The sequence below is a fragment of the Mustela lutreola genome, chromosome 14 (genome assembly GCF_030435805.1).
Source record: "Mustela lutreola isolate mMusLut2 chromosome 14, mMusLut2.pri, whole genome shotgun sequence".
NCBI classification, from domain to species: domain Eukaryota; kingdom Metazoa; phylum Chordata; class Mammalia; order Carnivora; family Mustelidae; genus Mustela; species Mustela lutreola.
The window spans coordinates 579,538-604,373 of NC_081303.1; the positions used below are offsets into that span (position 1 = coordinate 579,538).

General features: G+C 41.3%; 1 protein-coding gene and 1 long non-coding RNA gene across 7 annotated transcripts in view; one reads left to right on the top strand and one right to left on the bottom strand.

Annotated features, from left to right (window-relative positions):
* Nucleotides 1-24,746, top strand: part of DCAF6 (DDB1 and CUL4 associated factor 6) — a 139,423-nt gene extending 114,677 nt beyond the window's left edge. For all 6 annotated transcript variants that reach the window (XM_059147032.1, XM_059147033.1, XM_059147034.1 and 3 more), the window contains 5 exons: nt 14,646-14,784; nt 16,704-16,860; nt 17,501-17,589; nt 19,736-19,841; nt 24,297-24,746. In XM_059147032.1, the coding sequence (XP_059003015.1) occupies nt 14,646-14,784; nt 16,704-16,860; nt 17,501-17,589; nt 19,736-19,841; nt 24,297-24,349 (544 nt within the window). In that variant the 3' untranslated portion in view covers nt 24,350-24,746. The remainder of the gene's footprint in view (nt 1-14,645; nt 14,785-16,703; nt 16,861-17,500; nt 17,590-19,735; nt 19,842-24,296) is intronic.
* Nucleotides 15,480-24,298, bottom strand: LOC131815298 (uncharacterized). The gene is made up of 2 exons (XR_009347647.1): nt 23,738-24,298; nt 15,480-23,660 (listed from the first exon to the last, which is right to left on the bottom strand). It is a non-coding gene; the product is annotated as an uncharacterized LOC131815298 (long non-coding RNA).
* Nucleotides 24,747-24,836: the final 90 nt, after the last annotated feature.

The following is a 24,836-nucleotide window of genomic DNA, read 5'->3' on the forward strand; positions in this document are numbered from 1 at the left end:
TTATGATTATGACAAAGGAATAGACACGTCGGACAGAGTCTGGAGGAATGTGAACATAAGCATCGAGCGTGCTTCCTCCCACCGTGGGCCGTGTAATGCACTCCTTCCTTCAGCAGTAAAATGCAGTCATGCTTGTGTCGATGGGCCGTGTAATGCACTCCTTCCTTCAGCAGTAAAATGCAGTAATGCTTGTGTCGTGTTTCTTTTTTGTGTGTGTGTGTGTGTTTTGTGTGTGTGTGTGTGTGTCGTGTTTCTACCCAGAGAAGCTTAAGAGTCAAAATCCAGCGTTTTTATTAGGGGCCAGTTGTGTAGACACCCTCTACATCCAGCTACAACTACCTAAATTCCAGATCCAGAAGGAAAGTAGGTGTTCACATTGTTTATTACAGATGGTCTGGGCAAGCAGGTGCATCAGCATTCAGTGTCCTGGACAGGCGGAGAAATGTAGGGAACATTCCACAAGTGGAGTTCCCAGATGCCAGCCAAGGGCCAGCCTTAGAAGGAGGGCCTTCTAAAGATAGCATCAGGCCAGCCGTCCCTTAGCTTTACTAATACATTTTGAGGGAAAAGTATATTCCCCACCTCTACACACACAGAGCCCATGTCCATGTCTTTCTTTCTGCCCCCAGAGCGGTCAAGGTTTCATTTGCCACAAAGAAAGTGTGCCCATGAGCTCTGTCCACTTCCCAGGCTCAGTAGCCTGGGACTGAGGGCGGGCTGGGCCGCTCTCTCCCCAGTGGCTTTGCGGTTCTTGCAAAGAAAACTGTGAGCCGTCTCAGAACAGTAGGATCTCCTGCAGGACGAGAGTGCTTCCAGCTCCTTGATGTTGGGGACTAGGAGCCTCCAGAAACCTCTTGGCAGCATGTGCTGTTTTCTTGTTTTGCCCTGAGTGCTCTGATACTTTGCAGTGCTGTCCCACAATCTGGGAAATCCTGCATCGTGTAAACCTCTTCTGGAGATTCACAAAACGAGCATAATAAAGCCTCTCAGAAAACATGCAACCAGAAAACCGATGAGCTTTGCTTAATTCATTTCTTTCCACATTTTGCAAACCCGTTTTGTGGAACACCTACAAAAATCTCGGTTTGGAAAGTGCTCTTCCAGTTTACATTCTAAATTGTGTCAGGTTTGCTAGCTGCCTAGACTAGAAGACTTTCACACCTGCACAGTAAAGAATTTCTAACTATAGGTTAGCTCTGAATTCACCTGCTGTCATTCTAGTCCTGTCCTTATGTTCCATCCTTAGTACAGTATCCTTTTATATTAATCTCCTTTGGCTAACTGAATTACTCCTTAAGTCACTTATTCCAGGTTAAATAAATCAGTTACTTCCCAGTCTTTGATTAAACCATTTTTCTACCCTAAAATTTCTTCTTCCCCCACAAAGCGTTTTAATAACACCAATAATATCAGTTAATTTGTACCACTCTAGCTATATATAATTGGGGTGGGGGTGGGGTTTGGTTTAGTTTTAGGTAGGCTCCCTGCACAGTGTGGAGCCCAGTGTGGGCTTCAATCTCAGGATCGTGAGATCAAGACCTGAGCAGAGAGTAGGAGGTGGACACTTACCCAACTCCGCTACCCAGATGCCCCTGTAATGGTGTTTTATAAAAGGGTTTACCATATTGAAAACAAGAGGCAAAATAATTCATATTTTATATTTTTAGTGCTGTTTAATTTCTTCTTATATCTTAGCCTGGTCCTCTGACTACTAAATGTGCCAATTTATTTATTTATTTTTTTAAATAAATTCCTAATTTGAGCTTGGAATTATCTTAAATTTTGCTGACCATTTAGAAACAGAATTTTTAGAATATGCAGTATTAAAAATAAAAAGACTCAGGGAAGAGGAAGGGATCAAAATGCAAAGTCAGGAATCTAGGTTCTTGTTTTCTTAGGTCAGTCATACGCTAGATTCATTCTAGGCTTTTTCCTAGTAAATGCTGTCTGCCAAATAAATAGCTGATACCTTGAGATATTTTTGTTTTTCCTTTGACATTTCTGTATGAATCAGTTTCGTATTCGTTATTTTATCCATTCAGTAAACCTATATGAACCAAACACTGGTAGAAGCTGGAGATTCAAGGATAATGACTCTTGGTTCAGTGGGATTCATAGACACATCTAAGTAATTTTAATACAGTAATTGCAGCAATAGAGTTTTTCACAGGCACTGGCATCATTAAGGGCCCTTAGTCTAAAGAGGGGAGAATTCTATTTTTTTAATTCTTGGTTTATGACACTATCATTGTTGATTCATGTTTGGTTCCCTTTTTTTCCATTTATCTTTATTCATTTCTTTATTTGTTATTTCTTTATTCATTCATTATTATAATAAATAAATATCCATAAACCCACCACCTAACCCCAAACTGGAAGACTGCCAGCGACTTAGATCTCTCTGTTCTGTCCCTCACCCACCTTTCCAGGGCCGACCACTCTTCTGATCGTTCTCTTTATCGGGCCTTGCTAGAAACAAAAAGTTACCACAAATATAAATGCCAAAGTAATACATCATTTAATTTGTTTGCCCACTTTTAGACTTGAAAAAAAAGGATATTGTCCGAATGTGATATTAGGACTTGCTGTTTCTTTCTCAGTCAACATCACGTTACGGTTCATCCGTGTTGTTACGTCCCTGACGCTCAGTCGGTTTTTTGCTCTATAACAATCTACTGCGCGACTGTCCATCATGTCTGCCTTTCCCTGTTAGTGGGCATTTAAGTGTTCAGTTTCTGCTCTTACTAACAGTGCTGGTTTGAACATTCTGAAACATGTCTCCTTGGGCTTTTCTGGAGTACATACCTGAGAACAGAGTGTTGAATTTTACAAGATAATCTCCAATTGTTTTCCAAAGTGCGAGTGTAAACTAATTTGTACAGTCACTAAGTAATCACATTGATCCACAACTTGGTTTTGTCACTTTTTTGATTTTACTAATTGGTTCAGTGTACAGTGGCATCTCATGGTTTTGATTTTCATTTCTGTACTTACAAAATGAGATTATGCATCTCTCATTTGTTTTTTGGCCATATCTGGTTTTCTACTGGGTTGTTTTAATTGAGTTGTTTTTCTCTTCCATGTTAAATTTTTTTTTTTAAGGAATTCTTAATGTACTTTTTTTTTTTTTTTTTTTAAAGATTTTATTTATTTATTTGTCAGAGAGAGAACGAGCGAGAGCGAGCATAGGCAGACAGAGTGGAAGGCAGAGTCAGAGGGAGAAGCAGGCTCCCTGCAGAGCAAGGAGCCCAATGTGGGACTCGATCCCAGGACGCTGGGATCATGACCTGAGCCGAAGGCAGCTGCCCAACCAACTGAGCCACCCAGGCGTCCCCTTAATGTACTTTTTATACTAATTTGTGTCATTTACAAGTGCAAATATTTTTTCTGGTTTGTGATTTTTTTTTTAAGCTGTATTTTGAGGATTCTTAATTTTAATGTAGTTGAATTTTATCATTCTTTAATGCATATCGCTTCCTTTTATTTAAGAAATCCTTACTTCTGGAATTCTAAAAATGGAAAGTGTTCTTTTGAAGTCATCTTTTGATTAAAATATTAATCCATCTGGAATTGATTTCTTATTCATGATGTATATGTTTGCCATGTAGATAGCCTTGTTTTCTCTGTTCGTTTATTAAATGTTGAATTTCCCCAGAGAGCAGCTGTGCTACCCATCACATTACAGTGTCCATATAAACACAGGTCTGTTTCTAGGCTTTCTGTTTCATTCCACTGGACAACTGTTTGCCTCTCCTTCAGTACCATACTCTTATAATTACTCTAGCTTTATAATCTTAATATCTTCTAAATCTCTTCAAATCTCTTCTCTTTATTTTTCTTTAGAAGGGACTTGCTCTTCTTTGTCCTTTGGTCTGTTTTGTGATCAACATTTTAAGTTCCATATACAAGTCATCAGAATATGATTATAGTTGTAATAAACCTGTAAAAAATTTGAAGAATTGATTATCCTCACAATATTAAATTACGTGTACATTTATTCAGCTCTCTTAAAAAATGTCTTTTATTAACATGTTATAATTTCCTACGAACAGGAATATATTTATTTAATAGACCCTTTCATCTTCATTGCTGTTGTAAATGCATTTTGTTTTTAAACTTATGCTGTCTTAATAGTTTGTTGCTGGTGTTTGGAAGTTCATTTGGCTTGTATAATAATGATCTTATATCCATCCAATAATTTTTCTGTTACATCTATTAATTGCCATGGAAATTCCTTTTTTTTAATAGACAGTCATATCATTGCAAATAGGAGTTTTCTTTCCTCCTTTTGCACTCTTACTGTGTATTGGTTAATGAGTCACATATACTTAAGTAGTAAAAGTCACACCTTCTGATTTTGAAAAGAATGTCTACATGAGTTTATTTAGGTTTGTTTTTTAGGGTTTTTGTAGATACCTCCTGTCAGATTAGGGGATTCCCTGCTGCCCTACTTTACTAACAGTTTTATCATGAATGAATATTGATTGAATTGGGTACATTTTCTTCATCTCTTGAGTTCTCATATATTTTTTCTCCATTAACCTGCTAATACAGTAGATAACACTTGGAAATGTCCTACTATTAAACAGTCTTTTGGGACGTCTGGGTGGCTCCATCGGTTATGCGTCCGCCTTTGCCTCAGATCATGATCCCAGGATCCTGGGATCGAGTCCCGCATCAGGCTCCTTGCTCAGCCTGGTGTCTCAATTAATAAAACCAAAAAAAAAAAAAAAAAAAAAAAAAAAAAAAAAACAGCCTTTCAGGTGTGTCTTATGATCCAGAATGTCATCTGTTTTGGTGAACTTTCGGCTTGAGAATGTGTGTTCTGCTGCTGGTTGAAGTAAGCAGGCCATGTCTGTCGTATCCAGTTGGTCAGTGGTGGCGTTGAGTTCGGCCCTGTCCTCAGTGTCTGCCTCCTGGATCTGTTGAAGTCTCCAGCTAGAACAGGGCATTCGTCTGTTGCTCCTTGCTTCTCTCTCAGTTGCTGCCCCGTGTGTTTCGAACCTCTCTGGAACGGCACATACGCTTTAATGATTGTTCGGGGGAAACTGACTCCTTTGACATTGTGTCATGCTCTTCTTTAGCTTTGATAACTTTGCTTACTTTGAAGTCTGCTGTGTCTGAAAGAAACATAGTTATTCTTACATTCTTTTGTTTAGTGTTAGCATGGTATGCTTTTCTTTTCTCCGTACATTCACTTTTACTCGGTATGAGTCTTTACTTTCAAGTGGATTTCTTATAGACCGCCAATAGTTGGGTCGTATTTTTTGATCCACCATGATAAGCTGTCTTCGAATTGGTGTATTTAGAGCACTGACATGTAAAACATTATTGATAGAATTGGATTAAAGTCCATCATATTCTTTACTGTTCTTTGTTCTTTGTCCCCTTTTTAAAAAAATTATATTTATTTGACAGACAGAGATCACAAGTAGGCAGAGATGCAGGCAGAGAGAGGGGGAAGCAGGCTCCCTGCTGAGCAGAGAGCCTGACGCGGGACTCAATCCCAGAACCCTGGGATCACGGCCCGAGCCGATGACAGAAGCTTTAACCCACTGAGCCACCCAGGCGCCCCTCTTTGTCCCTATTTTTGTCTTTTCCTTCTTTTTCTGCCTTTTGTGGTTTGAATTCAGCATTTTATATGATTCCGTGTTTTTCTCCTTTCTTAGCTCATCAGCGATACTTCTTTTTAAACTTTTTTAGTGGTTGCCCTATAGTTTACAATGTACTTTTATAACTAATGCAGTCCACTCTTGGATAATACTGTACCACTTCCCAGGTAGTGTGATACCACGATAACAAAACCCTAATTCCTTCTTCCCGTCCCTTGTGTCATTGCTGCCATTCATTTCACTTTAACATAAGCGTGCGTGCGTATACACACACGTAAAACACATGCATAAGCACACATGATGGTGAAATACGTTATTGCTGTTATTATTTTGAACAACTCTTACCTATAGTTTTATGTATATAGATAATAGATAAACTAAGATTAAGGAAAATGGAAGTTTTTCTTTGTCTTCACTTATTCCTTTTATGTTCTTCCTTTGTTTATGTAGATCCATGTCTCTGATTCATAATTTTTTTCTTCTCTATAAAGAGCTTCTTTTAACATAGAACTAAAAGGCAGTTCTATCAGCAACAAATCCCTTTGCTCTTTGAGAAAGTTTTATTTCTCAGTCACTGAAGAGGATAATTGTGCAGGGTACAGAATTCTGGGTTGGTGATTTTTTTTTCTTTCAGTGTTTTAAGTATTTCATTGCATTCTTTTCTTGCTTCATAGTTTCTGAGGAGAAGTTGGATGTGATTCTTATCTTTGTTCCTCTCTAGGTAAGAAGTTTGTTTTCCTCTGGCTTCTTTCAGGATTTTTTTGATCCTTGATTTTCGCTATTTTTAAAATGATATTCCTAGGTTGTAGGATTTTTGTATTGATTTGGTTTGGGTTGGGGTTTTTTGGTATTTATCCTGCTTGGTGCCCTCTAGGCTTCCTGGGTCTATGATTTGGTGTCTGACATTAATTTGGGAAAATTCTTAGTCATTATTACTTCAAATTTTTCTTTTCTTTTTCCTTTCCTTTTCCTTCCATCCCCTCTCCCCCTTCCCTTTCCTTTTCTCCCCTTCTGGGATTTCCATTGTGCTTATGTTACATTGATTGTAATTATCCCACTATCCTTGAATATTCTCTTTTTGGAGGCTTTTTTCCAGTCTTTGTTTTCTTTGCTTTTTGGTTTTCAGGGATTCTATTAATATATGTTCTAGGTCAAGGATTTTTTCAGCCATGTTCAGTCTGTTAATAAGGCTGTCAAAGGCATTCTTCATTTCTGTTACAGGGTTGGGGTTGTGTGTGTGTGTGTGTGTTTTGTTTGTTTGTTTATCTCGGGCAGTTCTTTTTGCTTCTTTCTGAGGACTTCCAGCGCTCTGCTTACATTGCCCATCTGTCCTCACATGTTGTGTACTTTATCTGTTAGCGCCCTTAATTAATCATAGTTACATTAATTATAGTTGTTTTAAATTCCTGGTCTGTTAATTCCACATTGCTCTGTCTCTTCAAACTGTGGTTTTTTTTTTTTCTCTTTTGATGTGCTTAGTAGTTTTCTTTTTCTACTAGCTATATATGATGTATCGTGTGAAAGGAACTGCTCTAAACAGACTGGTGATGGGACGGCCAGGCATGGGGGAGGGGAAGCATCCACCGTCTTCAGATTAGGTCTCAGTCTTTGAGTGAGCCTACATCTCTGGCCTTTAGAAGTGTTTCGCAGGTTTTTTGTTTGTTTTCTTTGCCTTTAGGTGGGATAGGATGGCCAGAGTGGGCTGTGGTTGGCTGTTTCCCTCCCCTAGGTTAGTTAGGCTTTGATTATTTATTACAATAATAACCGCATTAGGGGTTATTAACCCCAACAGTTTAGGCTCTAGTTTACTAGTTTCCCCTAAGAGCAGACCTTACAAAGAAGAAGATGTGCTCTGGCATTTTTCAAAATGGTTCCTTTTCCCCTCTCTGTGCCAGAAACTCAAGGGGATTTTTCTCCAATATTCTGTGTGGCAGTCTGGTCTGGCTCCTGGAAGTAAATCTGAAAATACAGTGGGAAGGACTCCTGTAACTGGGATCCCGTGGAGTTTTTAATTCTCAAAGCTGTCTACACCACATCCCGCAGTTCTCAGATCACAGTCTAGGTGTTCTTACCCCAGGTCTCTGTCCTGCTAAGCTGTGACTCTGCCTGTTCTTCTCTCCACTCTTTTTTTTTTTTAAGATTTTATTTTATTTATTTGACAGACAGAGTTCACAAGTAGGCAGAGAGGCAGGCAGAGAGAGAGAAGGAAGCACAATCCCCGCTGAGCAGAGAGCCCGATGCGGGGTTCGATCCCAGGACCCTGGGATCACGACCTGAGCCGAAGGCAGAGGCTGTAACCCACTGAGCCCCCCAGTGCCCCCGTCTCTCCACTCTTGAGGAACCCGTTTGCCCTGTCTTCCCCGCTCTTATGGATCCCAGAACAGGTGTTGGTTTTTCAGTCTGTTCAGCTTTTTACTTGTCAGTTTGGAGTGAGGACTTTCAACCTCCTTACATGTAGAACTGAATTAGACAATCTTTGTATTCGTGGGATAAACCGAACTTGATCATGATGTATTATCTTTCTGATATATTGTTGGATTTGATTTATTTGATATTTTGTGAAGTTATACTAGTATTAGAGAAAAAGTAGAAAAAAATATCTCTTATTTTCCAGAGTTTGTATAAGATTGGAATGATCTTGTCCTTAAAAGTTCAGTATATCTTACCTGTTAAAACAACTGGACCTCATGTTTTCTTTTGGAGATGGTTTTTCAGTACTATTGTACTTCTTTAACAGCTGTGGTACTGTTTGCTCTCTTTCATCTTTAACCCGTGTTAGGAAGTTTTTGAAAAATGTGTCCATTCATCTAAGTTTGAAAATTTATTATACTGTCTTTATTATCTATTTAATTTCTACTGTCTTGAGTTATAACCACCTTCTTTTTCTTTTTCTTTCTTTTTTTTTTTTTTTTTTTTTAGATTTTATTCATTTATTTGACACAGAGAGATACAGTGAGAGAGGGAACACAAGCAAGGGGAGTGGGAGAGGGAGAAGCAGGCTTCCCACTGAGAAGGAGTCTGATGTGGGGCTCGACCCCAGGACCCTGGGATCATGACCTGAGCAGAAGGCAGACACTTAACAACTGAGCCCCCAGGCGCCCCTATAACCACCTTCTTATTCCTAACATTATTGGAACTCCGTTAATTTTCTCTTCATCATGGCAGAACTCTGTATTGTGTTTCTTTTTGTTGTTTTATTTCTGCTTTCTCTCTCTTTATTATTTCCTTTCTTCTGTTTTCTTTGAAATTTTTGTGTGGTTTATTATTTTTTCCTAACTTCTTAAAATGTGTACATTTAGCTTTTTTTCAGTAACATCAAACTTGTGGTTAGAGAATATGGTTGGTGTTAGATGCATTGTTTGAAATTCATAGAAACTGACTTTGTGGACTTGTACATGTCAAATTTGTAAATATTTCATGGACCCTTGAAAAGAATATTACTCTAGTTTTTAATGTAGAATTTTATTTATATATGGCCAGTAGATCAAGACTGTTGTGTTATTAAAATTATTTATAATTTTGGTGTTTGTGTGTTTGTTTTGTCAGTTTGACAAATAAAATACGGATAAAGGCATGTGGAAATCTTTACGACAGTGGTGGATTTGTCTAATTCTCCTTGTAGTTAGGTCATTTTCCTTTTAAATGGATTTTGAGGCTCTTTTTTATTGAGTGCATGTATGTTACATTGTTATATCTTCCTAGTAAATTGAACTTAATGTGTATGTAGTAGTCCTCTCTGTTCTTTTTTTTTTTTTTTTTTTTTTTTTAAGATTTTATTTATTTATTTGACAGAGATCACAAGTAGGCACACAGGCAGGCAGAGAGAGAGGAGGAAGCAGGTTCCCCACTGAGCAGAGAGCCCGATGCGGGGCTCGATCCCAGGACCCTAGGATCATGACCTGAGCCGAAGGCAGTGGCTTAACCCACTGAGCCACCCAGACACCCCAGTCCTCTCTGTTCTTAATGATGCTTTTTATCTTAGTCTGTTTCACCAGACATTAATATAACCCAGCCACCTTTCATTGGATCAGCTTTCGTAAAATATCTGTGTGAGACTTGTCCTGTCCTCATGCTTTCACTGTGTCTTAGACAATCTCTTTTTTCTCAATTGGTATGTTTAGTCTATTTGAATTTACTATCATTGTGACTATATTTAAATTTGTTTCCAACTTACTCTAATTATTCTCTTTTACCACTTTTTGTTTGGTTTTGTTTTTTACTCTCTTGGTTTTTTTTAGGATTGATTTAAGTTTTTTTATCTTTGTTTTCTAGTGCTTTTCTCTTTTTTTTCCCTCCATTGGGTTTGAATTTATACTCCTTATTACTATGATTTTATTGTTTACTTTTGAAATTTTATATGTATTTAACTTTATAATGTCTTTTATGACTTTTAAATTGGGAGCCAAACTACCAAAACTATCATAAAAGTATGAATAATATTCTCCAAAACAACTTTGCAAGTGGAAGGCCTTTAATAAATATTTGCTGATTGGCATTCTTCATATGTATATATCATTTTAATTTTCATTTTCAATGACCTGTATTTTTTTTTTCAGTTTTTCCTATGAAATCTCCTTTAAGAAAGTTGTTTCAATATATTCATTTTAGCTTATACTGTTAACTGATTTGCACATGACCTGATTGTATATGTAGGTATAATATATACTGTTATTTTTATTTTCTAATTTCAAATTTGTGCACTTGAAGCTTTTCACTTAGATAATTTTCCTACAGTGGGATAGTGGTAGTAGGTACCCTAATCTTGAATCAGAACTCTATAATACAAATCACATAACTTGAGAGCTAGATTTTTTAAAATTTATTTTCCTCCAAATTTGTATTTAAATTGTAGTTAGTTATATAGTGTAATATTGGTTTCAGGAATAGAATTCACTGATCCGTCGCTTGCATAGAACACCCAGAGCTCATCCTGACAAGTGCCCTCAATGGCCACCACTCATTTAGCCCATCCCCCCGCACCTTGATCAACCCTGTTTGTTCTCTAGCATTTAGAGTCTCTTATGTTTTGTTTCCCCACCCCTCTCTCTCTTTCCCCTTCCCATTATGTTCATCTGCTTTTTTTCTTAGATTCCATGTGTGTGAAATCATACAATATTCGTCGTTCTCTGGCTGACTTCTTTCAGTTAGTGCAGGGCTCTGTCCGCATCCTTGTGCGTGGCAGGGCTTCGTTCCTGACCGCGGAGTGGTAGGTCTAGATTTTACGATCAGAATGGTTAAGCCAGACAAGCGGGAAGCAGTAAATTAGACCATATTCTACGGCTGACTTTTAAACGAGATGAACATTTTTGACCTGGTGCTGTGCTCACTAGTTCTTAATGATGATCAACACATTAAGTATTCAACTTTAATTCTGTCCACATATCTTGTTTTAAATAACTTGAGCTTCTGTCTAAATTCTTAATTTGTCATATAATTTCTTTTCCCATTTACAGCTCCTGAGGCCTTCGGTTTGTCAGCAAGGTCATTTCTATTCCCTTTACTGATACTCTGCTTTCTTAACCAGAGTTTTTTTTCTTTATTGGTTTTTTGCTAATCACATCTTTGTATCTAATTGAGAGTGTCTTCTCTTCTACTTCACAACAAAGATCCAACTAGGTTTCTTTTGAGAGCATTTAAACTTTAAAAAGTTTTTTATTTTTTTTAAGATTTTATTCATCTGGGGCGCCTGGGTGGCTCAGTGGGTTAAGCCTCTGCCTTCAGCTCCAGTCATGATCTCGGAGTCCTGCCATCAAGCCCCACATCGGGCTCTCTGCTCAGCAGGGGGCCTGCTCCCCCCCCCCCCCGCCTGCCTTTCTGCCTACTTGTGATTTATTTATTTAAAAATAATAATCTTTTTTTAAAAAAAGATTTTATTCATCTATTTGTCAAGAGAGCACAAGCAGGGGGAGGGAGAGGCAGGCTCCCTGCTGAGCAAGGAGCCCGACACGGGACTCGATCCGAGGATTCTGGCATCATGACCGGAGCCGAAAGCGGGCACTCAAGTGACTGAGCCCCCAGGTGTACCAAGAGCATTTAAACTCTTAACCCTTCTCATTATCACCTCCGAATGAGAAAATTGGAGTAAACTAAACATGTCACCTTTTTGCATGGAAGTTTCTAGCTATCTAATTTAAAAATTCGTGTATATTTTGGATATACAAAGCATAGGATAAAGTTTTAAAAACACTTTTAAGTAAACCTGTATAACTCACAGTAGTATACCATTTTATTATAAAAGTAGGAGTACAACATTGTTATATAATTCTTTAAAAAAGTAATACGGATGACTGCTGTCTGGTTTTCTAGACCCTTTTTATGTATATGTAGAATTTTTCCTCTTAAACTTTTAACCTACATTGCAGATTTGGCAGTATAATGCCAACATTTTTCATGTAGTTGATAATGGATCCTCCTTATCTTTTTAAATTTTTTTTTAAAGATTTTATTTATTTGACAGAGAGAGGGATCACAAGTAAGTAGGCAGAGAGGCAGGCAGGGGATGGGGGGGAAGCAGGCTCCCTGCTGAGCAGAGAACCCAATGCAGGGCTTGATCCCAGGACCCTTAGATCATGACCTGAGTCGAAGGCAGAGGCTTAACGCACTGAGACCCCCAGGCGGCCCTTTATTTTATTTTTTAAAACATTTTATTTTTAAGTTATCTCTACTTCCAGGGTTGGGCTCAAACTCACAATCCTGAGATGAAGAGTCTCGTGTTCCACTGACTGAGCCAGCAGGTGCCCCTTGCTTATCTTTTTATGGTGGTATTAGTATTCCAGTATATGGGTGTAGCATAGTTTATTTAATTAGTCTGTCCTTTCCATGCGAACAATCAGATTATTTCCAGTCTTCCTGAAAGCACACGCAGAAGGTTCACTACATTGAAGATTTATATTATACACATGTATGTATAACCTAAATATAAATAATATAAATATGTAATATTTGTTTTACTTGTGTAAGTTTTGTGTAGTGTACAATTTTTACAAGTAAAATTGCTGTACCAACACAAAGCAATTTTTTTTTTTTTTTTTTTTTTTTTTAATTTGGGGGCACCTGGGTTCTTTAGTCTGGTGTCTGACTCTTGGTTTTGGCTCAGGACATGCTTTCTGGGTCATGGGAGTGAACCCCATGTCGGCCTCCCTGTTCAGTACAGAGTCTGCTTGAGATGCTCTCCCTCTCCCTCTGCCCCTCCTCCCCCTCCCTTTCCATCTCTCCCAAATAAATAAATTAAATCTTTTAAAAAATATATATTTTTAAACGTAATCTGTACACCCAGTGTGGGGCCTGAACTCACAGCCCCCAAGATCAAGAGTCACATGTTCTACTGACTAGCCAGGCAGGTGCCCCAGGATATACACATTTTAAATTTTAATAGATACTGTTTAATTTCTGATGAACTTGAACTCAGTATTTTGCTAGTGGGAATGTAAATTGGTGTAACCACTTTGGGAAATTGCAAGTATCTATCAAAGCTGAACATATGCACTTGCTGTGGTCCTGCTGTTTTGCTCCTAGGTACAGACCCAGCAGAAACCTGACATACTTGCCAAGGACACGGACAGATGTTGGTAGTAGCCGCAACTCAGTAGTCAGAGGCTGTGAGCAGCCCCATGTGCACTCACAGTGCGATGGGCACATGCGTTGTAATGGATGTGTGCGCTGTGGTACTCTGCAGCCCGTGGGATGAAGAAGACAGCACAGATGAGTCCTAGGGTGTTGAGTTACAGGAGCGAGACACAAAAATACACATCCTCCGGTTCCGTGTGATCACCGTTCACAGACCCGCAAAAGTAACTCATCCCATTAGAAGCCAGAGTAATGGTTTTCCTTTACGGGAGAGCAGTGGTGGGAGTGCAGCGCTAGGAGAATTCTGGAGATTATGCCCCGTTTGTCAGCACTGGTGGTGGTTCACGGGCTTGTTCTGTTTGTGAAAGTTCGTTGGGCCACACACGTGAGATGTTCTGCCTTCCTGCATATGCATTCTGCGTCAGTGGAAAGTCTCCAGTAAAGGAGTTTACTTTTTTTTTTTTACATAGAATCACTTTCAAACCCCTCCCACTAGTGTCTGTTTCCCTATAGTCTTGCCACTCAAATAGACATTAACCTCTCTTTAATCTGGTCAACACATAAAGAGCTCGTCTGTTGTTTTATTTTTATCTTATTAGTGAGGCTTAGCGTCCTTTGGTATATTTACTGACGGTTCATTTCTTCTGTAGTGGCCCTGCTCTTGTCCTTTACCTATTTTTCTGTTATAGTGTTCATTGTACTTACTGATCTGTAGACTTTTTTGGTCTATTCTCCGTCAAAATATAATGTTTTAAGTAGTAAATTCAGACTAACAAACTGTGTTAGCAAAAGTTTCTTCTGATAATTAAATCAGTCTTAAAAGGGCCCATTCTTGTTTCCAGCTCTGTAACCAACTCAGGTCTTAGGAGAGTAAAATCTGCCTCGTTAGCTCCAAATCTGTACTTTTAATGGGGTCTGTATAGAATCTGTTTGAAAGTCCCTGTTTTATTGTACATACGGTAATACCCTCTTTTTCTTTACTAGTCTGTTCTTTGCTGAGAACATCTCCAAACAAGTTTCCCCTCTGCTATTATATGTTACCCTTCATTTCTTTTCTTTTCTCTGTGTGCCCGTGCATTTTCTCATACGGAGAAGAGAAATGATATCGAATAGGATGTGTTTGTAGTAAACTTGCATATTAATTTTGTCTCTCTTCTGTTTTGTAAAATAGCCCTTTAAAAACCAGTGTGCCGCATGCTGTTTCCTTTACTCTCTCAACCAGTATCAAATTTCTAAATGATCTCTTCACTAAAATATTTTGTTTTAGTAACTCAACTAGTCTGATGTAGTCTCACTGTTGTGTCTGCTTTTTTATGCTTTGGTTGGGGATGCCTTCTTGAGATAACGTTTAGTTTCAATATTTTTTAGACTTTACTGTATTTTAATGTTCCTCATTTTGATTCCATAGTGGCCTATGGATGTTTTTAAATTTATTTTTGTTTTTTTCTTTTAATATGTAATTCATAGACGCTCTGCTGTTGCCCGCATCCAGGAGTTCTTCAGGCGGAGGAAAGAAAGGAAAGAAATGGAAGAATTGGATACTTTGAACATTAGAAGGCCACTAGTAAAGATGGTTTATAAGGGCCATCGCAACTCCAGGACAATGGTACCAAATGCTCATGGCACTTTTTGGAGAAATTACAGATTGATAATATGAATATTTTCCATAAAGATAGTCTTCATGTATTGCCACTGGGGTCTGGTGCAGCATTATTGTGCCTTCACAGTTACCTCTTTACCCAGACATGGTTGTTTTAGTCCTAGAATAGATTGCCCGAGACCATTATTGTTCACAAGAAAATTCTGCCCTACTAAGGAAACGCTGTAGAAGTTTAAAATTTTTAGCTGGTACAAATAACAATTGCTTCTTTTTGCTCTCTCACACTTGCTGGATCTGGATCTGGATCTGGATATTGACATATATATGGCTCATTTTAGCATTCTCTGTTGATTTGGAGAGAAAGATTTAGATATATGAAATCCAGCCTCATTGCAAAATGTAGTCTGGTTACTTTATAACAACTCTTAAGATTGACAGGTGAAGATTTGTTTTAGTCACTTTGTCTCTCTAGACATTGTGTCCTCATCTATGATATAAGAACAGACCAGATGGGGCGCCTGGGTGGCTCAGTTGGTTGAGCAACTGCCTTCGGCTCAGGTCATGACCCCGGAATTCCAGGATCTAGTCCTGCATTGTGCTCCCAGCTCCTTGGGGAGTCTGCTTCTCCCTCTGACCTTCTCCTCTCTCATGCTCTCTCTCACTCATTCTCTCTCAAATAAATAAATAAAATCTTTTTTAAAAAAAAAAAAAAGAACAGACCAGATGATCTCTAAGATCTTTTCAAGTTTTACCGTCCACAAGTCATACACCCAGTGTGATTTTAATTGTGCACTAAGGGGATCTTGTAAGATGATTAGCATGTTGCAACTCTGAACTCTGAACTATTCATATTTAGAAGGTGTTGTTTTCATATATTCATCGAGTCGTCAAAAAGTATCTAAAGAATCAGTTTTAATTTGTTCCCTCCAGAGTTAAGGGTAAAAGTTCAGTAGAGCATGCAGCTTTTGATCTAGGGATCCTGAGTTCAAGCACAGGGTGGGTATGGAGCTTACTTTAAAAAAAAGTAACTTTGGGACAGGGAACTACTTAGCTTTCTCTATAGATACCATTGGTGGTAACAATTCAATCATTCTAAACACAGTGCTCACTATTAATAGAAGTAATCAATGTGTATTTTTTATATTTCGCTGATTAAAATTCTGTATGAAAATACTAGGGTAGGAGTAAAAAAGAAAAGTTAAATAAATGCAACAGGGACTCTAAGCAACAAAACCGTCTCCCTCTTTGGTTTGGCGAAAATAGCAAAGTAGCAGCTACCGATGAAATGATTGAAAAATGTCCTGAACTACAAAGATTCTTTGTGGCTCACTGATACACATCCACTGAGAAATGTCATCCTAACCATTCCAGTGTGTCCTAGTCCTCTGTCTCATTGCTTCGTAAAAGTAAAATGTTTACATCCTTCCTTCTCAATTGTGAGAGAATACCTAATAAAAAGATTATTGGTACTTTTTGTTTTTTGGCATAAAGCGAAATATAAAAGGAAACCCTTCATTTTTTTCTGTGATTTGTTTTTATTATAAAGCTAAAGTGGAACCATTTTTGGAAAGTTCAACAACATGTAGACATAGAAGTTTCCATTGTACTTTCCAAAACCCAGAAATCACATGCATGCATTCATTTAGCAGCTACTAATTCAGCACCTACTGTTGCCAAGAACTGTTTAAGGCCCTAAAAGTACAACCGTGAACAGAACATAGTCTCTGTTTCATGGGGCACCTGTCATCACTTACTGTGGGATCATGCTTGCTGATAATTTCCATCATTTAAAAACAATGGAAGACAAAGAGTCTCTTAGGAAATGTTTTATTTTCTAAGTCAATTAATATTTTCAGTAGCAAAATAGAGTCTTTGTTTTCGTAACTTTGATTTGACTTTTCCCACAATTTTCTTGTTAACCCTAGATAAAAGAAGCCAATTTCTGGGGCGCTAACTTCGTGATGAGCGGCTCGGACTGCGGCCACATCTTCATCTGGGACCGCCGCACCGCTGAGCACCTGATGCTTCTGGAGGCCGACGACCACGTGGTCAACTGCTTGCAGCCGCATCCATTTGACCCAAGTAAGACGGCTGTGTCAGGAGTCCACGCACCGGCTCTGGTTTCCTTCTTGGCGTCAGTGTGAGAGTAGTGGGGGAACTCCAGGAGGCCGTCAGGGGAGCCCGTTACGACTCCCCTTGGGTTCAAAACAGAAACACTTAGAACCTCCTTTTGGCACAAAGTATGACGAAGTAGATCAAAGCCTTTATTCTTTAATATTTCTTCTGAGTTTTACAAGTTGCAAGAGGTTCGGCTGACCACACTTTGCACGACTCCGCCTGCGTCTCCGAGCCTCATTAGTCTTCACATGTCCGAGTTAATCCGACAGAACAAAGGAGCTTGGCTTATTCTTGCCTTTCGTTGGACACTTCCCATGTTTCTCCTAAAAGAGCAGGGGATAGGAAAGAAATTGGACTGACTGCAAGTTGGTCTTAAAATTATGTTCTAGGGTAACTTTTTTAGGAAATCTTCTAAATAGTATTCTCAGTTGACCATTAAATGCGTCAGTACAGTTTCCATGCCGGCTCAGTGTTGCTGCACGTGTATGTGTATACACACACACACACACACCACTAACATACATGCATAATGTGTGACCTGTGTATGCGTGTCTTAACGGCATGTTTTTATGCTTTATATTAATATGCAACATTTTATTTCTAGTTCTCGCCTCATCTGGCATAGATTATGACATAAAGATCTGGTCACCACTAGAAGAGTCCAGGATTTTTAACCGAAAACTTGCTGATGAAGTAAGACTTTTATTTATAATTATTATAACGCATATATCACTTTGTTCCTGAAATGCTTTCTTAAGAAGACTTAAAACACCTCATTATTTTCTTTTACTTTTTTTTCTTTTTTTAAAGACTTGATTTATTTACCTGACGGAGATAGAGACAGCAGGAACAGGAACACCAGCAGGGGGAGTGGAGAGAAGCAGGGTCCCTTCCTCCAAGCCTGATGTAGGGCTGGAAATCAGGACTCTGAGATCATGACCTTTTGCCAAACACTTAATGACTGATCCACCTCCACCTAGGCACCCCAAAGCAGCTCATTATTAATCGGTAACATAAGCAAGTTTATTCAGTTAAGGAGGTCAAATTTTAAGAAAAAGAAAAACTAAGATTAAAACATGGCTGTAATACTAGAGAGCTAAACATCAAAAATATTATTAGGCTTATTATAATATTGATTATTAGTAATACCAGGTTATTATAGTTTAAGAAAAACAATTTGACTGGTTTTGTGCTTATTGCAATGAAGAATCATTTAAAAAACCTTGGGGCGCCTGGGTGGCTCGGTGGGTTAAAGCCTCTGCCTGCAGCTCAGGTCATGATCCCAGGGTCCTGGGATTGGGCTCCCTGGTCAGCAGGGAGTCTGCTTCTTCCTTTCCCTCTGCCTGTGTTCTTCTTGTGATCTTCAAAAATAAATAAGTAAAATCTTAAAAAAAAAAAAAAAAAAAAAACCTGTCCTTTTAAGAAAATGAGTTTTACTATGGCTGTCCTCCATAATCACAGCCAAATAAGTAGCAGAACAAATGGCTGGAGAATCTTTTCCTTTACTGTCAGATTTTAAGATTTCTTGAGCTCCTGGTTAAACCAACGGTTTTCAAACTGGGCTCTGTGAAGCTCTAGGTTTTTTGTGGGCTTGAGACAGGGGAAGGTGGATAATACAAAAGCTGAATTCTTGGGGTTTCCTCCCCAGCTGTAGCTAGGGTTTTTATTGGTGGGTTTTCCTGTAGGATTTCTTACGAACATAACGATTCATGGCATTAGTCAGCTGCTTACTGGCGGCCGAGCTTCTGTTAACAGGTGCGTGTAGCTCACGTTGATGCTGCACCCTTTTAAAAACATGGAATAAGGGTCCATTGCTAAAAAGTGTTATTAGTAAGTTAGAAAACCGGTAGTCTAGACCAAGGTTGACAATCACAATTCCCATATCTGCTTTCTAATAGACATTTATAAACTTTGCCTCTGTCAGACACAGTGCCGAATTGTAAAAAACAAACCTTCCCTCAGAGCATATAGACTGGTGGGACAATGACCAGTCAGCCAGAACGTAGAGGGCATGCAGAGTGTTCTGGAAGCCCTTGCAAAGAAGCAGTGTGCTCGTAGATGGGGCGGATGGATGGGGTCTCCAGAGGAAGTACGAATTGGACTGAGTTCACCAGGTGGACAGGGTGCTAAGGAGCCCTTGAGATCAAGGGTCGGCACTTTGCAAGGGGTCCTAAGGCAAGCGAACCACTGGAGAGTGGATAAGGAAGCAGCTCCTTGGGGCGAGACTGGAAAGGGCTCTGGGGGTGGGCTGCGGGGCTGAAAGTGTGTATGAAATTACTGGGGAGCCGCTGACAGATTGGCCCCTTGGCCTTCCTCCTCTTTCCTCCCTTTCTGCCTTTTCTCCTGTGCCCAGATCCCTCGGTGTTCATGGACACTCACGTAGTCCCGTCTTGTACCTAAGACAGGGTCATTGGTGACTCTTCTCCGAAAGTTTATTTTTCAAAATTACTTTGCGTCAGTCGAGGTGATGTTTTCTTGAGAAACCTGAGTGGCCCCGGGGAACTCACTGAACACGGCTGTGTCACTAAGTGCATCCACTCTGCCACAGGGAGGAAGAATGAGCAGACCTAGGTAGCTGCTCTGGGAAACAAAGCGCAGGTGAAAGATAAATTGAATTCTTGAATGTTTCAAGCGGCTTCAAAGTGCGGCCTTTGTCCCTCTGCCAGTTGAAAGAGTCGTGTTGTGTGATGCCACTCCCTCAGGTGCACGGTGAAGTAGTTCCGTGGCGGCGAGTGGCCTTAGGGTGCAGAGAACGAGGCGACTCCTCAGACCTGCTGAGAGCCCGCCGCGGGGTGCGGCTACATCGCGGTCTTGATGTGCTGCTCCGCTTGCTTCCTAGGTTATAACTCGAAACGAACTCATGCTGGAAGAGACCAGAAACACCATCACGGTGCCGGCCTCTTTCATGCTGCGGATGCTGGCTTCGCTGAATCATATCCGAGCCGGTAAGAACTGTCACAGTGTCCTTGACACCGTGGTCGCGTCATGTTACTAGTTCGGGTCTGCTTGACCGTGATTCGTACAATTACTTTTAACCACAAACTGAAGGCAGCATCACTTCTGAGCTAGGAGTTCGGTGAACACTTGATCTTAGTGCAGTAACTTAATTCCTCATGGACCAAATGTATTGAAAAGTGTCATAATGAAACTTGAAAACTTTGATCTGAAGCTGCTCCTTCTCTTCTCAGCATGGAGGATCCTACCTTAACCCTTAAAAGGAATCTCCCTGTATAGTGGATGTGGTGAGAAGTGACCCTAGCTCAGACCAAAATGAATGTAACTGCTTCTGCCAGGGTTGAAGCACAGAACCTCTGTACGGTTTTTAAATATTTTTTTTTTTTTGTTTTCAAGGATACACTGTGAGGAACTAAAGAAACACAAAATGTGTGTATTGTCATTGACATTCGAGAAGGAAGTGCATAATCTGTTCATAATAACAGAAAAGATTGGTATCCGTTATAAACAAAATACATTTATCGAACAAAAGAGTATTTTTCTTTACTGATTTCATAAATTAAATTTCTAATACCTGTAATGTATCAGGCGCTATCCTAGTCATTTCACAAATTTTTCTTAATTAGCTCCAAACCTTTACAACGTTGGTTACTTGTAATAACTTGCCCCACATCACACAACTGGTGGATGGTAAAGCCTGAATGTGAAACTGGCTTCCAAGCCCTTTCTTCCCTTTGACCTTGGGAAGGTCACTTGTGGGAACACATTGAGGTCATGAGTGTGACATGCAGGCCTCTGGGTGATCTGAGCTCACACTGCTGCTCAGGCTCTCGCCCAGCGTGCTCTCCATCCGCTCTGGCCCTCTTTGATTTGGGGACACGGCAAAGTCTTCTCTCCCTCAGGATCTTCATCGTCGTCCCCCCCCTCACTTTTGGTCGGGGACACTTCTGCCTATTCCTCCGGCCTTCCTTAGCCGTGAACCGGTTACACCGCTTCCTCAGAGAGAGGGAGGATTGCAGATGCAGTATGCCCAGCGGAGGAAAGGGTAGGCAGCATTTTTCAAAGTCCTGGAGGAGAGAGTAGCAGAGCACATCTGAGGAAGTAAAAGAAGCCCATGTGAGGTGGGAAGAAAATATGCAAATTGTTAATATTAACGACTGCCTGGAGAGAGTGGGAATTCTGCATGGGGTGTGAACCGAAAAGGACAGTAGCCCGACAAAATATCTTCGCAGTAACTTGTGGGTTCCCATATTAGTAAACTAATCACTGTAACACTTAAAATTCATCCTTTCAGATTTCAGATTTGAGGCAGCATTGTCTAGAACAAGAAAAACATTTGCTGATTAGGATTCCTAAAACTCATGCGTTCTTGTAAAGAGCTTATCTGGCGAATGGCTCTTGCGGGGTTTTTCTCTAGGAAACCGCTGCTCTCTGGTTGGCGCGGTCCATCTCACGCAGCGGCTGACGTGCCGTGGGTTGGCAGCTGGCGGGACTCCCCTCGCCCTTTGGTTTTAACACTGGATAAGTCTTACAGCAGGAAGATTTCTTTCTTCCATTTCATTTTGCTGTCCGTCAAAAAGATAATTTCTAATTGGTTTAGTAAACTTAACTCACTCTCTTTCTTCTCTTACGTAAAAGACTGGAAAGAAAAGGCGCACAAGAGTCGCTTCTGTCGTTAAGACGTGCGGTTACTGGGTGAGCCGGTTGTCCAGGCCTGTCCTCTCCTTCCCCCCTGGGCTCCAGGATCCCAAGTCCCATTGTGTGTGCACGTTCGAGGGCAGTCAGGAGGGAACTGTGATGGCGCCGGCGCAGGCCAGCCACGGTCTGGTCTGGCCCCTCCTCACCCCCAGGGAGGCCTTTCGGGGCAGCGCCTTCCCAGTGGAGCTGTGATTCTCCACGAAGGCAGCACATCGGACCCCCTGGCGGGCTTCTTAAGCTGCAGATACTTGGGTTCTACCCCCTGAAGATTTTCTCTCACTTTATTGAAATAGGGCTTGAGCTTTTGCATTTTCCAAAAAGCAGGAGAAGTCATCCTCAGGAATACGTCCCTGAAGACTGGGGTCTGAATGTGCGGTCTCTGTCCGTGAGATGGGGGCCCCGATGTGGGACAAAGCAGATCAGGGGGACGGACGCCGGTGGGCCAGTGGCTCTGGCCGTGAAACCACCCACCTGAGGCAGAACAAAGAGCTAGAAGTTCATCGACTCCACCGCCCAGGAGCAGGCACGAGGGGCAGAGGACAGGGGGTCTGCCCCAAGCCCGGGTGGGGGCCGTTTCTAAAGAGGGAAGGTGAGGGGCTCGGCTGCAGAGGGCGTTCTCCCGTGTTTGGCGCCGGGGCCTGGTTGTAAGTAGCCGCTGGTTCGCTAGGGCCCGGAGCTCCTCGGAGCTGGGTCTCTGCATGGAGAAGCGGCTCTTGTTTTCCGTCTTCATGGAGGAGAAGGTGTTGCTCAGGGCGCCTGGGTCTGTCACTGCCAACCAGATAGCTGTCGGCATCGAGCTGCTTTGCAGTTTTCCTGCCTCAGGGGTGCAGCACTTCCCGAACAAAAGATTTCATTTAATTTCTTCTCAGAAGCTGGGTTTCCCCTCTGAGAGCGAGGAGTCTGCAGCAGCTGGTTGAGGTGGGTTTGAGAGAAGAACAGTCTCCCGCCTTCTTCCGCCTTCTGGAAGCCACTGTCAGTCAAGCACTGGCCGCTGACCGGTATTAGGCCCTCTTGGTCCTCACTGGTCTCCTCACGGCATGCTCTGGACTCTGCAGAATCCCAGTCCTACCCTGAACTCCCGATTCGAAGGCTGGGATACTTCTTCTTAACCGTCCACTTCCCGTCTTCATTCACAGTGTGACAGCAGTTTGGGTGGGAGCCCTACACACTCCTGCTTGCAGGGGACAGGAATAGGCTTGCGGAATTAGCCCGTCATCTGCAGGACTCCCGTTCGTGGGGATCTGGTTGAGCTGGTAGCAGCTTCGTGTTTTGTTCTCTCGTGCAAGTTTATCACACGAGGAGAGAGTGTCGTCGCTTTTACGCTGACATTCTTGGGTTAGCCCGTTGCTGATCAGCAATCCCTCCACTGCATGCAGAGCCTGGTGACCTGTGAGGGTCTGTCCAAATCTTGGTTTTGTTCACTTACTTTGCAAATGTATCGAACACTTAAGTAATAATGAAAATAGCTAAAATTGGTATAACTCAGGTTGTAAATCATAGACACGTACATTATCTCCTTAGTTTGGCTTTGAAATGGGGTCAGCACAGAGGGTCTAGTGCAGTTGAGTTGGGACTTCTGTGGTGGCCGTGGTTCCACACTGCTGCCTCCTCTGTGTGTAACACAGCTTATTAGTAAAACTCACGTTCACGTATTCCGAGAGCTGTCCCTGCACCTCCTGTCCTAGGCGCTGAGATACAAGATAGAAAGGAAAAACTCGTACCCTCCCAGGAGCTCAGAAAGCCCTTGAAGTCTGGCGCGTACAAAGACACGCAAACACGCTGGGCCTGCGGTTAGGGTGAGCACCGCACGGTAGACACGGCGAGCCTGGCGCGCAGAGGAAGGACTGATCGTTCCGCAGGCTGGGCGTCTGTGAAGTCTCGGGAACGGTTCACGAAGGGGGTAAAAGCTGCGTTGCAATGAGTGAGCCGGAGCACGGGGCGGGTGTTGCAGAGAGGAACGGCGAGTGCACCTGCCGAAAGCCGGAGAGAGCGAGCTGTGTTCACTCACCGTCTGTGATTGTGTTGTCACTTGCGTAGTTAATCTGGATAAGCTGCTTGAAGCCAGAGACCACGTGTCCGTTTTGGCCACCGTTGTGTCCTTAGCACAACACCTGGAACATAGCAGATACTTAATTTAAAAAATCTTTCTGAAGGGGCACTTGGGTGGCTCAGTGGGTTAAGCCTCTACCTTCAGCTCAGGTCATCATCCCAGAGTCCTGGGATCGAGTCCCACATCGGGCTCTCTGCTCAGCGGGGAGCCGGCTTCCTCCTCTCTCTCTGCCTACTTGTGACCTCTGTCATATAAATAAATAAAATGTTTAAAAAAAAAAAATCTTTCTATAAACAGAAGTACACAGATCTGCGAGAATGGTCCCCGGGCTCCCCCACAGCCTCCCCTCAGTCGGTCTGGTGGCACGATACACCTCCTGAGGCTCCTGGGCTCCCAAGGAACACGGTTTGAAAACCACTGCTAAGAGACCATGACAGGTCTCAGTCCCTAGAGCTTTTCTTTCTAAGTGTTGAGGTTTAGAACGACGTGACATCAGAGTCCCGCGCTGTTCCCTTACTTGTTTCACTTGCTTTCAGTGGTGAAAAATCAGTCCCCCACACACAGGAGCGGAGGGATTCCTACATGGGCCGTGTTGGACTTGTATGCATTTTAATGAGTTTTAAATAAAAGGTATTGAAAGTTACTTTAGTTACAATGCTGAAAACACTTCTTTTTCTGCGTTTCGTGTGTTTTCCAGACCGGTTGGAGGGCGACAGATCAGAAGGCTCTGGTCAGGAGGATGAAGAGTAACCCGCCCTGGCTGGCGAGCACTTGATGGTCTGAGATTTGTAGAAGACATTTATTATATTTTTTTCTTTACAGAGCTTTAGTGCAATTTTAAGGTTATGGTGTTTCAGAGTTTTTCCCTTTTTCGGGATAACCTAACATTGGTTTGGAATGATTGTGTGCATGGATTTGGGAGAGTGTGTCAAACAAAACTAGCAAAATGTTTTAAAAACTTTTTGCCACGTGTGAGGAGTGCTAGAAAATGCAAAGTGCAATATTTTCCCTAACCTTCAGATTTGAGCGCTTGGATCAATGTGGAAGAGTAATTTTCATTATAGTGAAAATGTTGATCAAATGAATTTCTACACTTGCCATTTGCATGTTTGTTGCTTTCTAATTAAAGAAGTTGGTTGTTTTAAGATATCCTGAATTTGACGTTTTATTTCATGCCTTACTACCTTCACCCACATTTTCCAGTCTTCTCGGTAACATAAGACTCTTTATTCTCGAT